Source organism: Tachysurus vachellii, chromosome 16, assembly GCF_030014155.1.
Source record: "Tachysurus vachellii isolate PV-2020 chromosome 16, HZAU_Pvac_v1, whole genome shotgun sequence".
NCBI classification, from domain to species: Eukaryota; Metazoa; Chordata; class Actinopteri; order Siluriformes; family Bagridae; genus Tachysurus; species Tachysurus vachellii.
The window spans coordinates 14,537,315-14,553,577 of record NC_083475.1 but is presented as its reverse complement, the minus strand read 5'-3'; the positions used below and the strand labels follow the sequence as shown (position 1 = coordinate 14,553,577).

The 16,263-nt window shown below is 38.4% G+C and overlaps 1 protein-coding gene across 1 annotated transcript; it reads left to right on the top strand.

Moving 5' to 3' along the window:
- The first annotated feature begins 5,195 nt into the window (after positions 1-5,195).
- On the top strand, positions 5,196-15,073 carry dyrk2 (dual-specificity tyrosine-(Y)-phosphorylation regulated kinase 2). The gene is made up of 3 exons (XM_060889068.1): positions 5,196-5,648; positions 6,279-6,382; positions 10,345-15,073. The coding sequence occupies exons 1-3, from the start codon at positions 5,609-5,611 to the stop codon at positions 11,935-11,937; spliced, it is 1,737 nt and encodes a 578-aa protein (XP_060745051.1). The 5' UTR covers positions 5,196-5,608; the 3' UTR covers positions 11,938-15,073.
- Positions 15,074-16,263: the final 1,190 nt, after the last annotated feature.

The window sequence follows — 16,263 nt, the reverse complement described above, 5'->3', positions numbered from 1 at the left end:
AATGCAGTCACCGCATGGTTAAACATAGTGAGTGGCTGACTTTGTTGAATGGTGCAAACATGATGTGTTCCTTTATACATTATTTATAGAGGAAGATAATTATTACACTAGATAACTAATTGAACACACATTATTATATTACTTTAGCTACCACTATAGTCAGTTTCTACGCAACAAAATCATATATTATTTGCCACAACACTGTAGCCTGATCGGCATGCTAATTAATTTATTATTTCTTCGCCCCTGAAAGACTTCATACAGTTGTCCTTTTGTCAGTAAATAACACTTGTACATATACTCAGAAAAGAGGCTGTCATCTTTTCAGATTTGAGTTAATGAGCACAGTGAAAGAATTGCCAGGGTGTGATAGCTGCTTTAGATGTTCTCAGATTTGCGTGTGTGTGGGACGGAGGGTGAAATCTCTCAGTCTGTCTCTGGGGTTTGGGATCATCAGGAGGTAATTTGTTACTTGGCTTCATTATTGTAGTGCCGAATAAAGTGCATGTAAAGTTACATAATCTCTAATTAATCATCAGGGGGATGGGTTAAGAACATGATGTGGAGATGATTAGAATTCAGTCTGGCTTTCAGGGATGGAACTGTTGGTATACATCCAACAATAAATTAATAAAAAAAAGTTTATTAACTTTTTTAATAAAGTTTACAAATTGCTTTACTGGTAATTAGAAGGAAAAAACAGAAATGAAGCTAAAATAAAATAAACCCAATCACAAAACTTTATTTTTATTCTAAAATTTCAAATAAAAATAGTGAACAACTAATGAGTTCCATAATTTTCAAAACAAAGAAACAGAATATATATCAACTTTTTTAAAATATTTAAATGGGAGCAATTTTAAGTAATTCCAGGGCCAGTTTCATACTTTCATTCTAAGAAGTTGCTTTTGTGTGAGAGGAAAATCATTTTAATAATTTACACTTGGACAATTTTAACAGGAACAAAGTGCACTTGTTTCTGTTTCTACACGGTTGACTAAACAACGTGTAAAGCAAGACAGCACAGCAACCAATTATATACACATAGACTCCTATTATAGACTCCTTTTAAAAATAAATCCTGATATTAGACATCCTTGACATACTGTAGGCCTCAAAATGGATGGAGAGATTATCTGTTCTTTGAGAAAATCTTCACTCTTTGCTACATTTCCCTAAAAGCCCTCCAGCACATGTTGCTATGCAGAGTGGGAAGCTGTTCTGATGCTGTTCAGGCTGGAACCATGGTGTTTTAACTTCTGTTCTGATGTCTGGAAGCTCCAACACCTCAGAAATCACTCTAGCTAAATATAGATCAACAGCCACATCCTCTAAGCTGATGTCCTCACTATTCTGCTATGTCTCCAAGGATTCATGATGAAACATTCAAAACTGAGCTGTTCCTTGTGTCTCCTAATCGAGCTGGACTGAAAGAGACCCGAGTGACCATATGTCTGCAAGGCCAAGCCATCTTATTAACCCTCGTGAGAACGATGCTGAGCGGAAATGTCAGCATAAAGCAATGCAAAAACAACACAGCCTGTGTTTGGAGCTTCTCAGACAAACACCGCTGACTCATCCCCTGAAGATCAGATGTTCCCTCAGAGAGCGGCAACGCAGAGGAGACAAACAGCAAAATGGAGGTTTCTTTTCAATGCTTTGAGTAAAGATGAAGTCTGGTGATAATTCTACTGTGATCTTAATGATGACAATATTATTAATACCCAGCTGATCTTACAAATACCACTGTGCTTCTATGAAGTTATGAATGTGGATCTATTCACTATTATTGCACGTGGAAGATTCAGAATACTGTACTTTAGTGAATGGGTGTTTATCAGCCCGTCCTGACAGCTGATTATCAAGACAGTGATGTGAAGCTGACAGAAACTTGTGATCAACCCATTCAGTGTGTTGGTCCAAATAACTCAGCACCACTCTTAGTAGCATAATTCTTCACATAGTGCCTGCTGAGTGTTCCCAGTACCACTCGCTTCACAGTGAATGTGACCTGACACGTGGCACAACGAGGAAGGAGAGGCTGTACATGATAATAACGTTGTCATACTGCCCGCAATAACATTTACCCTGAAGTGTACATATTTACCTAGTAGCAGTTGGGACTGAAAGATAAAGTCTGTGCAGTGGACTGCTTAATGATGTCAGGATGGCGACTTACACCTTACTATACATTTTATACCACAGTGATGCTGCATACTCCAAACAGATTAGTCAGGAATGTGCTGATTTATTTTCCAACACCAGCTTTGAAAATAGTGCTGGCTGTAAAAGGAGTCACAGGAATGGATTAATGGAATCTTTCCAATACCTTAGCATTGTTAAAAATGTACCATTATTGAAAAACTGATATGGTGAGGTTCTGTAGCAGTGTGTTTATTTAACATTTATGGAAGGAGTCTTCAATGCCAGCACTTCTGACAGGACAGTAGGCTTTGCGGTTGCTCAGGGTCATACCAAGCTTTTTCTGTATTTCTGCCCCATTGTGTTTAATTCCTTACTTTTAAAGCAGGTAAAATACATGAGCATATGAGCATTCACACCACTACTTTCATTTCTGATTAATATTCACGTTATCAATAAATGCATATTTCATGTTACAAAGATTGAATTGATTTTGTTGTTTGCAGTAATTCTGACCATTGCTTGGTCAGACCATTACATGGATATTAGTTGAATAATATCTAAAACACTGCCTAAAATATAGCAAGCTAGTCAGTGATGTGCAATCAGTGAGCCCATGTGCTGTATGCTATTTTTGGTCTATGTTACACCACATACTTGACAACTCATATTCAAACAAAAATGTTGTCACTCAGTATTCAATAATTTTGTGTATATGTTTTCATTTCTATTCAGTACTGATAAGTACAGCTCTTGGTGCACTGATTGCTGGAATGTTTCATTACATAGGCTCTATTATATAGTAATCAGTTTATTATCATAATCTCTTTAATTCTTTAGTCTTTGATATTTCTTTGTACGTTAACTTCTTAGTACAAACGCACAGGAGCCCAATTAATCATGAGATGATCAACACTTTTGTATAGCAGGCCACTGTCATTGTGTGAAGTACTATCTGGATGACTGCTATTCTGATGACATTCTGATTACTGTATAGAATGCTGTTTGTGCAGTAATGACAAATTCCTTGTAATTAAGCTCTTATCTAGCTAAATAGTTTGAAATCATTATATTTTTTAATGTTTAATAGAGCTTCCCTGTATGTTCAGCATGAATATTAATATATTATAATATATAATATAATATTAAGCCTAGTAAAGGTTGAGATTTTATTATTATTATTATTATTATTATTATTATTATTATTATTATTATTATTATTATATCAACACTAGACCATCTGTGCATACAGACAAATTCCATGGCACCAGGAACAGTTGCAGTCAGTTGCATGCATACGTGCCAGGTTTCATGTGTAAGACCACATGTCAGTACTGTGCTGTTTATCCCCCTCATGAACAATCCTGATATTCAGGGGGCATGACCTGTTTACCCTACCCACTAGTGGACAACGATTATGACTTTGAACAACAGTGCATGCACAACTTTGAACAACTTCCATGAACTCCTAGTAATAAAGTTTATGAAGGCTATAGATATGTAAGGTTATCATTTCTACAACAATAAATAGGTTGATTAATGCAACAATAAAGGATTTCTCTTTCAGAAAGATTTCAATTAAAACCACTTTAGAGTGCTGGGACTATCTATAACACCTAAAAACCTATTATACAAGCTTTAAGGCCTATTGTTGATCGATGAGCTGATGTTTTAGTCTGCTTAATGTATGTTCCAAATGCAATCATAATACGATAATGCGAGAGAAAATCCTATTTGTTTTCTTCTTCCTGAGAGTCTTTGTTTTAATGCATATAATGTGTTTACCTATATCAGTGTTTCTTCTCGCAGACATGCATCCAAATAACACTTGACAATGGATTTTTTCTATAATAAACTAGATAATCTAGATAATAAACTAGAAAAGCATGAAATGCATACTCTAAAGGCCTTTAAAACAAATGTCTTTTTTGTCTTTTATATCTCTGTCCCTGTCTATAGCCCTACTTCTATATAAACATTGATTATACAGTTTGCAGTTTGATGAGGACAATATATGCATCACTCATGATAGTTAGCAAATGAAAGACAAATTTGGAGGTGTCCTTTTTCCCCCCATGCCATATATTGAAATTGCAAAGGTAGAAAACTGTCATTCAAACATGTGAATTACCTCATATGAGGAATATCAAATACAGCATTAATACCACAAACACCTCTATCAGCATCCATACAAAAGGCATTGTGGGGAATGTTCAAAACCAAAGTGTAAACAGACCAACATAGCAATAGAAAGAGGTTTACCAACCAAAAACTAAATCAAATATCTTATTTGCCAAGTGCAAGATACCATACTGATTGTAAATACTGATATGCAAGTCATTCAGGGTGATGTTTTTTTTTATCATTTTAGGTTAATGAGCTTGGTACAGCTAGTTCTCAACAGAGACAGCCAGGTATGTGCCAGAGAGAGAGAGAGAGAGAGAGAGAGAGAGAGAGAGAGAGAGAGAGAGAGAGAGAGGTAAACACACAAAAACACAAAGAGGGAGTTAGAGAGAGAGAGAGAGAGAGAGAGAGAGAGAGAGAGAGAGAGAGGTAAACACACAAAAACACAAACAGGGAGTTAGAGAGAGAGAGAGAGAGAGAGAGAGAGAGAGAGAGAGAGAGAGAGAGAGAGAGAGAGAGCAGGAAAGAAAGAGAGAGAGAGAGAGAGTGATAGATAGAGAGAGAAGAAGAAGAAAGAGTGAGCGTGTGTGTCTGTGTGTGTGTGTGTGTGTGTGTGTGTGTGTGAGAGAGAGAGAGAGAGAGAGAGAGAGAGAGAGAGAGAGAGAGTGAGAGAGAGAGAGGTAAACACACAAAAACACAAAGAGGGAGTTAGAGAGAGAGAGCGAGAGAGAGAGAGAGAGAGAGAGAGAGAGAGAGAGAGAGAGAGAGAGAGAGCAGGAAAGAAAAAGAGAGAGAGAGAGAGAGAGAGAGAGAGAGAGAGTGATAGATAGAGAGAGAAGAAGAAAGAGTGAGCGTGTGTGTCTGTGTGTGTGTGTGTGTGTGTGTGAGAGAGAGAGAGAGAGAGAGAGAGAGAGAGGTGGAGGCCAACCGGGGATATCTTGATAAACCAGACTACACCCCATTGCGACTCACAGAGTGTGTGGTTTGCTCACAGAGCGCCAGAGAAGGCGCACATTACCATGTTAGCACCGGAACTGGATGGCGTTGAGCGCGTGTTCAGTCGTATCGGTGTGATTGATTGTTGTGTCACAATGATGGTGTTTTGCTTGGCGCGTTTCTAAGCGCCGGTGGTAGCGGTGGGGCTGCGCGCAGGGTGGCGGCTGTAGCTGGTGTGAGCGGCGCTAATGTGGACTCGCACGTCTGGATGTAGCTGATTGGAGTCGGTGCTGATCGCGCAGGGGGAGGAGGGCAGTTTCAGGAGCAGGGTGTTTTTTTCCTCTCGCTCTCTCTTGTGTGCGTGTGTGTGCGTGTGTGTGAGAGTGTGTGTGACTCTCCAGCGGCCATGTTAACCAAGAAACCCTGTGCTGCCGTCTACCCGACTGGTAAGAAGCCTAAAACTGATCCTCAGCCGTTCTTTACAGACGTGTCCGTGCGCTCAAAAGCCGCTCTTTTAGACCTGTAATTCTTTCTGTGTGTAGAAAAGGCTTTTTATTCCCTTCTTTTTAAATCAAAACCAGCTTTATCGCTTTTCTGATAGAAACCGATGGGCTACAAAGTAGCGTGTAGCTCTAGCCGTGTTCTCATGGTGTATACACTGTATTTCTTTATGTATATATATATATATATAAATGTTAAACTGAGAATCTCTGAAGCCTGAAGCTTTCTTTTGTAAATGAAACGTTTTGACCGAAAATGTCTCTTGTTATCAGCTTTGTTTCGACATGTAAGGATTTGTGTATGCAGATGCGTGTTCTACCCCATTTTCACACCACGTTCATACGCTTCCTGTCATTTATTTATTTATTTATTTATTTATGTATGTATGTAGGTATGTATGTATGTAGGTATGTATGTATTAATCCCAGCTCATGTGTCCATTGGGGTTAGTGCTGTAGGATCATGGGGCATCTCTGCATGTATATGTATATGTAGAGCTTTCATTCCTGCTTGTAGTCTGAGACACGTGAGGTTGGTTTTGTAGCTTATTAACAAACGTGTGTGGTGTCTCACAGGTAAAGGGGGTGAGCTTTGCACAGGGGCTGTCCGGTCTGGAGCAGGGAGCGAGCCGCCATCACCAGTCACACTGCCGCCTCTCAGGAACGGCAACTCGCTCACGGTACTGATACACTGTACACACACACACACACACGGTATTGATACACTGTACACACACACACACAGTACTGATACACTGTACACACACACGGTACTGATACACTGTGTACAAACACACACTCACACACACACAAACACACACACACGGTACTGATACACTGTACATACATTACTACACATACACACTACACACACACATACGGTACTGATACACTGTACATACAAACACTACACACACACATACACACACATACAAACACTACACACGGTACTGATGCACTGTACATACATTACTACATACATTACTACATACACACACATACACACACTACAAACACACATACACACACTACACACACACACACACACACACACACACTCCCACATACACACACTATACACGGTACTGATACACTGTACATACTTTACTACACACACATACATACACACACAAACACACACACATACACACACACTACGCACATACACTATGCACACACACACACACTACACACATACACATCCACACAAACACACACATACACACACACACACAAATACACTGTACGTACATTACTACACACATACACACACACACACAAATACACTACACACAGCACACACACTACACGCACACACACACATACACACACACACACACACACACACACACACAGGGTTTCATCATAATCACCACACTACCACATGCTATTTGGCAACTGATACATAATACCAGTCGATTACTCAAAACATTGACGTGTGCAGGGAATTTAAACTCGCTGTCTAACCGTATCTCAAAACAAAATCCTTTTGTTGGTTGTTTGCTCTTGTACTCGATCTACACCAATTTGAATAAACAGTTCTCTCTGTTTGTTAAAAACAGACCCGTTATGTGTTTACATGTTCAATGCAGAATCCCCTCCCATTTTTTTTTGTGTGTAGCCAAACACGTTATTCTCCGTAGGACTGGCTCAATATGAGGGGTAACTTGTGACATGTGATTTTTTACATCTGACTCCTTTAGCTTATTAAAGAACGAGAAAATGTAATATCAGGTTTGATCTTAAAAGCTATATATTCTAGATATATTTATTATTAATAGTAATCACTACAACCTGTATTGTCAGAATGACATATTTTTTGACCCCCACTACAATGGAATGTACCATTTCTAAAAAGATCATTTCCCTATTAATGTTGTATTAATGTAAAATATTAGTAGTATAATTTTGTTGTATGTTATATGAATGTAAAATTTTGTAGTCTTATATGTTAAAAAGAATGTATTGTAGTATAGTATATTATGTATTTAGGAGCTTGTAGAGCCATATTAAATAAAACTGTTTGTCTTGCCAGAAAAATTTCATTGAATATGTGTCACTCAGATCAGTTATGAACAGGTTTTGCTTGAACGATACCTGTCTGGCCCTAACAATAAATGCCCTTCATTCACAAGCTTCAGTGTTGATTAAGATCCAAAATCTTGTCTGTATAACTGACTGAAAAGAACAGAAAGGCTTTCAGTGTAAACTAGCATGATAATACAGATGTCAACTGTTGGCCTTGTGAACTGAAGGCCTTGTTTTCTGTCATTGGAAATGTAGGCAATGAACACAATTAGGCATGGCTTAACATATTGTGTGCTGAGCTGTAGAACTACGCTACGGAAGGGGGATGGGGAGTGAAAACCAGCTCATCAGCCTGAACCATTACAGGCTACAGCAGCAGTTTAGACCTACTGGTCTGTTAGCTCACACACAACAACAGTAATCTCTGAAGCCTACGTTTTTGAAATCCTTGAATGAAATTCTAGTCCGCCTCGTCTCTTTTGCGAAGAGCATTCTGTCCTGTGTCAGTTGTATTTTTACTCTGCACTGAGTGAACCAGAGTATTGGATTTGCATGAATGCCACTTAACAAACTTAACGTATTAAGCGATCTTTATTTAGCAGCTCTAATGCAAGAAAATTAAATAGCGTGAAGCTCAAATAGCTTAATTAACTGACCTCTGGTGCATCTTTTAAAGATTAAACCCGTATTAAAAATACTAGCACTTTGATCATGAGCTAAAATGATGCACATGTATGCAATCTAATATATAAAACAGAAGGAGCACATTTTAAGGATCCTGTGTTTGATATGTAAACTATATGAACGCTTATGGATGTAATTTTCAGTCTTTACCCCGACATTTATGCAAATTATAGAGTTTATTGCATGTGAATTATTTATTAATTACATATGAATGGGCTAAAATAGATGAACCGCAATAAATATTCTGGCCATTTTTTTATTGTTATTCTTTTGCTTTTTTTTTTTAATACATTACATTTATTTTTTTTATCAAGGATTCTAGCTAGTTTAATTTTACTCTAATCTCCAGAGAGGACAGAAGCTGGTTAGAGGAGTGTTAAAATAATTGTTATGCTCTACATGGCATGTCTTTTGTTCTGCTCCAGTTGTGTGTCCTATGCAGCTGTCAGTACACATGTCCTCCTCATGACATTAGACCTGTAGCTTTTATGAGCTGTGGACTACATGAGGCGTCTCATCACAGTTATCATGTTCCTCTAATTTGTTTGGGGTTTTGACACCAGCGCTCTTGTTTTTATGGTAAACTTTTCATTATTAATTATGATTCTTGAAATATCAGGTGTTTCCATCTAGAGAATGGATACTGATTAACTATTGAGGAATTCATTACTGGTTTTAACCATGCATTCCTTTTCATTTCTGTTTACGCCTTAGAGTTTGATCTCTGAAGATGAACATGAACAATACTAGCACTTTAATCCTGAGCTAAAGTAATGCGTATATATGCAATCTAATATATATAAAACAGAAGGAGCACATGTAAAAGATCCTGTGAACACAAGAGGAGTGTTAAAATAATTGTTTCTGAAACATCAGTCATGCATTTCTTTTCGTTTCTGTTCACGACTTAGAGTTTGATCTCTGAAGATGAACATTCTCTTAAGTCAGAAACTGGTTCGACCAGTCGATTCGATTTAAGGCAGCTGACACTAACCTCTTGGATACAACAGTACACAATTAATCTGGAAAAAACACATCTTTAGGTGAAAGAGAAAACTGTAAGCTGTGAGTAGATGACGTATACAGAGCCAATCTGTCTACTGCAACAGGATGTCATGGTAAAACAAGTCAGAGACAATCACAAGAATCTTTCAGGAAACAAGGAAATGCATGTCTGTTTTCCTGTCAACATCAGTAAAGCAGGAAATGCATGCCTGATGTTTTTGGTAAACAACGTCGAGCTTTCGATCACGTCTGAAGATCTAAAATGTTGGACAAATCCTGGAAAGTAATAATGTCATATAATATGTAATAATATAAGACAGCTGATCAAATGCAGCATGCGTGCTGTCTGTTTACAAACACCTGGTATGCATTGGTGCATTTTATTACTTTAAGTTTTTTCTTCTCTGGCCACTTGAGTATTTATAGTGTGCGAATCAGCCACCTTTGTTCTTGCTAAAAATAGGCAAGAAGGATTTACTGTGTGTGTGTGTGTGTGTGTGAGTGAGCGTGTGAGAGAGCATGTGAGTGTGTGTGTGTGTGTGTGTGTGTGTGTTTGCACATGCATTATTAGCATGTCCATTTTGTATTCTGAAACTAGTTACATTGTTCCCAGCTTTACACTATGCTCAAGAAAGAAAAAAGTGCAGTGGTAAATAGTTCTGTGTCATGAGGTATTACTTAAAAAGGCCTTTTCCTGCTGAGTTGGGCATAAAATTTTGCAAGCTTTAAATGTCAGAGATCAGAGAAGATCTTAAACAAAAAACAACTTTTGACAAAAAAAAACATTATCTTTAATACTGCTTAGTAGCTACTGGTGACCTGATTTGAATTATCATAAATTTCAACAGAAAGAATAGTGCTGACCTTTGACCTGAACATTTTCCAGTAGGTCTCTAATAGCAGATTATCTTTGTTCTTTTGCTAGGTTGGAGGCAATAAGAACATGATGAATGACCATCTGCATGTCGGAAACCACCAGCAGATCCACGTTCAGCAGCTGTTTGAGGAAAACAGCAATAAACGGACAGTGTTGACTACACAGCCAAATGGATTGACGCCAGTAGGCCGAACAGGTTTGCCCATGCCGGAGAGGCAACAAGAAAGCAGCCAGTGTAGGGAGGGCAGTTCCGCCTCCACCAAATCCACTGAAAGCAAGCCCAAGGTAGTCCCTCTTTCTCCAGAGCAGGCCATGAAACATTACCTGTCCAAACTGACAACATTTGAACACCAGGAGATTTTGAACTACCCAGAAATATACTTTGTTGGACCAAATGCTAAGAAACGGCCAGGTGTGGTCGGGGGCTCAAATAATGGTGGCTACGATGATGATCAGAGCTCTTACATCCATGTACCCCATGACCATATAGCCTACCGGTATGAGGTTTTAAAGGTCATTGGTAAAGGCAGTTTTGGACAAGTAGTGAAGGCCTATGATCACAAGGCCCACCAGAATGTGGCCTTAAAAATGGTGCGCAATGAGAAGCGGTTTCACCGACAAGCAGCCGAGGAGATTCGGATCCTTGAACACTTGCGCAAGCAGGACAAAGACTGTACTATGAATGTCATCCACATGCTGGAACACTTCACATTCCGCAACCACATCTGCATGACGTTCGAGTTACTCAGCATGAACCTGTACGAGCTCATAAAGAAAAACAAGTTTCAGGGCTTCAGCTTGCCACTGGTGCGCAAGTTTGCGCACTCTATCTTGCAGTGTCTGGACTTCTTGCACAAAAACAGGATCATTCATTGTGATCTCAAACCCGAGAACATCCTCTTGAAGCAGCAGGGACGCAGCGGGATAAAAGTGATTGACTTCGGATCCAGCTGCTTTGAACACCAGCGGGTCTATACTTACATCCAGTCACGCTTTTACAGGGCACCAGAGGTCATTCTGGGCTCTCGCTATGGGATGCCAATTGACATGTGGAGCCTGGGTTGTATTTTAGCGGAATTACTAACAGGGTACCCTCTCTTGCCTGGGGAAGATGAAGGGGACCAACTAGCTTGTGTCATAGAGCTACTGGGCATGCCCTCCCAGAAGCTTTTGGATTCATCTAAGAGAGCCAAAAATTTTGTCAGCTCAAAGGGATATCCTCGTTACTGCACAGTCACTACCTTACCTGATGGCACGGTAGCACTAAATGGTGGACGGTCACGTAGGGGCAAGCTTCGAGGTCCACCAGGAAGCAAGGATTGGGTAACGGCGCTTAAGGGCTGCGATGACCCCCTCTTTTTGGACTTCCTCAAGCAGTGTCTGGAGTGGGACCCTGCTTTGCGCATGACTCCAAGTCAGGCCTTGCGCCACCCGTGGCTGAGAAGACGCTTGCCAAAACCTCCCACTGGGGAGAAAACTACCGTTAAGAGAATCACTGAGGGCACAGGTGCTATAACCTCTATCTCCAAATTACCTCCCACATCAAGTTCAGCCTCAAAACTAAGGACTAACTTGGCACAAATGACTGATGCCAATGGGAATATACAGCAGAGGACAGTGTTGCCAAAATTAGTTAGCTGAATATAACATTTTTGTTTGGTTCTTTGTATTGTTTCGAGAAATGTTGATATTTATGTGGACAGGTGAGCATCCACAAGTGTGAAAGGCTTTAGGAATATAGGAGTCTTTAATTCATCAGTTATTTACAGCTTTGTAGCACCTTTTTTTGTTTTGTTCAAAACACTTTTTTTTTAGAAGTACTAAAATGGCCAAGAAAGAGGGAACAGTGCTTTTAAGTTTTTATTTCAGGACTGTGTGGAACGCTATAGAGCGCATTCATGCAATCTGGCCTAATACTAACGAAGTCCTAATCACTTTCCTCACTTCTGTCTTGTAGCTTAAAAGTAAAGGCAATGAAGTTAATAGAGATTTTAATTGTGTGTACTTGCTAGTGTTTAGCTCGCTACCTCTATAATCGGTTCGAACAACACCATGCTGATGAAGGAGAATTTTACTCGCATTTCTAAAAAGCTATCTGCGTTCGTCGTTTAAAGCTCTCGAAATGCATGAAGGAAATTGTGAACAAGAAGGTAAGACGAGATACAGAAGATGTTCGAAGAGCTCAGTGAAAGCAAAACGAATGTTTTAGACTGCTTTGAGGTAGAAGGGAGAAAAACTATGTTTACATGACAGACTTGGTATGTGCCTATAATCTCTTGACATTCCTTATAAAATCGACTCAAGGAAAAGAGAGACTGCAGGGTAGTGTAACTTTATAAATAAACTTCTGGCAAGTTAAAATACATTTTTTTCTTTGACTGAGTAGAATCTGTTCTCAGCAGTACTTCGACAGGCTCGTGTATTTAACTATAAGCTATTCTCTGCAAGAACTGCTGGGAACAAAATGCTGTACTGTCTAGCTGGAAAACTTTGGTGCTTTTACCTTTTTTATATAAAAGGTTTTTTTTTTCAGTTATTTAAAACCTATGCTCATGGAACTAAATAGTGTTTAGAGACTAATCCTTATTAATAAATAGGACTAGGAGGCTTTTTTAGTAGCTGATTCTCCCTTCTTAGGACTGTAGCTTTTGCAGAGATTTGGAAAGGATTGCGCTAATTATTTATCGACAGGACTACTTGAAACTGAGCCAGTATTAATGCTATCATTGAAAGACTATGGCAGAGAGGGGCACTTTAACCGAGAGGCTCATCACAAAACCCCGGCTGTTGTTTGTAATCAGAGATCACCATCCGAAATTCATATCGCATTTTCTTTATTTAGTTTTTAGCATGGACTCGCTAGTATGTGGCCAGAGTTTAAACTCTTAAAAGCTTGTTCCCTTTTTAAAATGAAATTGCATGTTGTTACCCAAACACAGAAAAATACGTTTTTAGTGGAAAACTATTTCACAAACTGGCCATTTTTGTAGCATTTTTGATGTAGGAAAAAAATATCTGACAAGGGTCTGAAAGCTTTGTAAAATTTTAATTTATTTATTTCTTAATATTGGTTGATTTTTATTATTTCTTAAAAAAGAGCTAATATAAAAAAAGAAACAGTGGGCAGAATGTGTGTGGTTTTTTTTTTTTGGCTCAATATCAGTGGAGTGACTTACAATGTAATGCACAAGGATTCTGTCTGGAAAAAAAAAAGCTCTTTCCCGGATGCGAATGTAGTGGTGGGGAGAAAAAGGGGTTGGACCAAGGGCTGCTAAGTGGCAAAGCAAAGCTGTGGCATTTATGTGGGTTTTAATGCCCCTGCTACTGGTTGGCATGGTACACAGTCTTCTGCACACACACACTGCCCAGTCCCCCTTTGGACGCCTACAGTACATTTGTGAATGCACAATAATCTGCCGACATCAGCAGGCAGTTCACGTTGTACTTGGGTTTATTTTTTTTTGCAGTTTTGTGGATTAACAGTGGTGGGGAATAATTGTGCCCTTAGGTTTAATACAATGTGCCTTTGATTATCAATGCCATTCATTTGTGTCCAACAGTGACACACCCAACCCATTCATTTGTTGTTAGGTACACCGACACATACAGTAGGCAATTACAAAGATCCTCTTTATAACAGTGATCACCTTGCACTCGTCTGAGCATTGCCCAAAGATCCTCCTGCAACCCTTCAGTGGGTTCCAGATAGAAAGCGGCTGCACAAATGAAATGTTTTATATGCAGTTTGGACACACAATTCGAGTTAAGAACTCAGAGACCCATTGCCAACAGGGAGATCTCACCAACTCAAACCTATACCTATTACTTTTAGTGCAAAATGGGTCTTTTCTACAGCATCCATCTTGTCTTAACAAACTCAAGGGGTTACATTTGCTTCATTGTATTACTCTAGAAACGACACATCTTACTATTTTACCTCAGACTGTTCTTGTAATATTCTTGTAATTTATTAGCCCAGGGCATTTGGTATATACCAAAGTGCATTCCTTTCTATGTTTGTGGCTAGGAGGAAAAAAAAAAGCCAGAGTTTCTCAGATTTTTTATTTGAAGCTGAGAAAGAAGAGGCTAATTTTGCCCGTCGAGGGCGATCTCTATTAAATGCTTATCTCCAAGAGAGGTAGAAAATGGAAGCTTGTGAAATGTTTGAGCGATGCACTATGCCTCTAAACGTCATTCACAAGACACTGTTGGATTTGTCTTGAATGTGGTGAATATTGCTGCCACAAAAAAGTCAATATTCAACCCTGACTGCAATACAACAGTTGTGTGATTGGGGCAGATCGAAGCAAACGGCTGAGTGTTATCTTTTGAAAGGTTGTACCTTTTTACTGCTTTCTAGCAAAATGTTATCCCAGGAACTCAAATCTATCTCTCTATATATCCACTGTTAACTCTGGTCAGTTCTTTTTTTTTTTTTAAACGAATCTTTAAATAAGGAACAAAGATGACATTCATTTGTATCTAACCATAGAAACGTACTGTACATATATGAACTTTACTAAGAATTCAACGTGGATGTGTACATATGTAAAATGTTTTCCCTTTTTTTTTTTTTTTTTTTTTTTTTGTCAAATGCTGCTGATAACACTACATCGAGCCATGTAGTGGATTTTAATCTTGGCGGGCAGTTTTATGATACTGTATGTATTGTACAGCTGATGAAAGTCATTTTTTTTCTAGTGATCATTCGTTAAATTTTATTGTTGTGGCCAGAAATAATTAATAATAAAAGTTTTAATGTTGATCTTTACAAAAATCGTTCATTTTGTCTAAGTTACTTCATGCGAAAACCGTTTGTCTTGAACAGATAAAAAGGGGTTTAAATATAAAGACCGCTCTGGCTGACAGAATGAATATGAAACCTTATCTTATAGCACAAGTATGTTTTTGTAAAGAAACAGAGATTGGGAAAGGGAGGTTCTGACAATGTCAGCAGCCATAAACCTTGCTCAGAAGGTTGTCAGTGTTTGGTTGGATAAGAAACCAGAGGAACTTTGAACACTACAACTACTGTTCTAGTTTTTAACTCAGTAACTAAGTTTTTAACAAATTACTAATTTGCTAATGTTTTCTTCTGTTTGTACGTAGGAAGGATTTGTCGGATATTAAAGCACCAGTTTTAAGGTTGAGGGACTGATAGTTTAAACTAAAGGACTTTTAACAAACCTAATTAAATTTACTGTACAGTACAAGCACTACTTAAACATTGGACCTTGTTTATTTTATTAGCTTATAAGAAACAAACATTGCTCCAGAGCAATGAGCATAATCAAAACAAATCTAGTGATTCTCTGTGAGTGAGAAAAGAAGGTGAAGCATTTCTCCCTGAAGTACATGACTAAAAACAGAATCCCGTCTACACCTATGAAACATTCAGTGTTTACAGGTTCACAGAAAATCAAATGTTTATAGTTTATACATGTTAATATATTTCAGACTGCATTTTCATTGACTAGTTTTCTTTCTAACTAGACAGTGAATAATAATGAGTTAATTCAGTAACATACAGTAGCATGTTTATAATGAACTCATGTATTTCCCTCAACCTTTAGTTTAATTTGTGTTCTTATCTCAGTCCCATGGTGTTTGGGTTATCTTAGTGACTTTAAATATTATTCTCACTTGCAAGATGCTCTTTTACCACAACCGTTTTTTACTCTGCATCTAGCCTCGAATATTTTATTATAGCCACAGTTGCTAAAAAAAATAAAATAAATATACAATATTTTGTTAGTTATCCAGTCCTAAGCTTACCTAAATTCTGTGCCGTTTACAGACTCTTCATTCTTACTCAGTACTTGGCAGCTGACACGTATTAAACTTTTGGAAACAGATGATGTCATTTTAACTGTAGTCTTTCTGTAAACGTTTTAGAAATGTAATAGTACAGGGTTGTTCTAGATTCTGTTTGCTAACAACGGTATTCATTATGTCAATATTTACGTT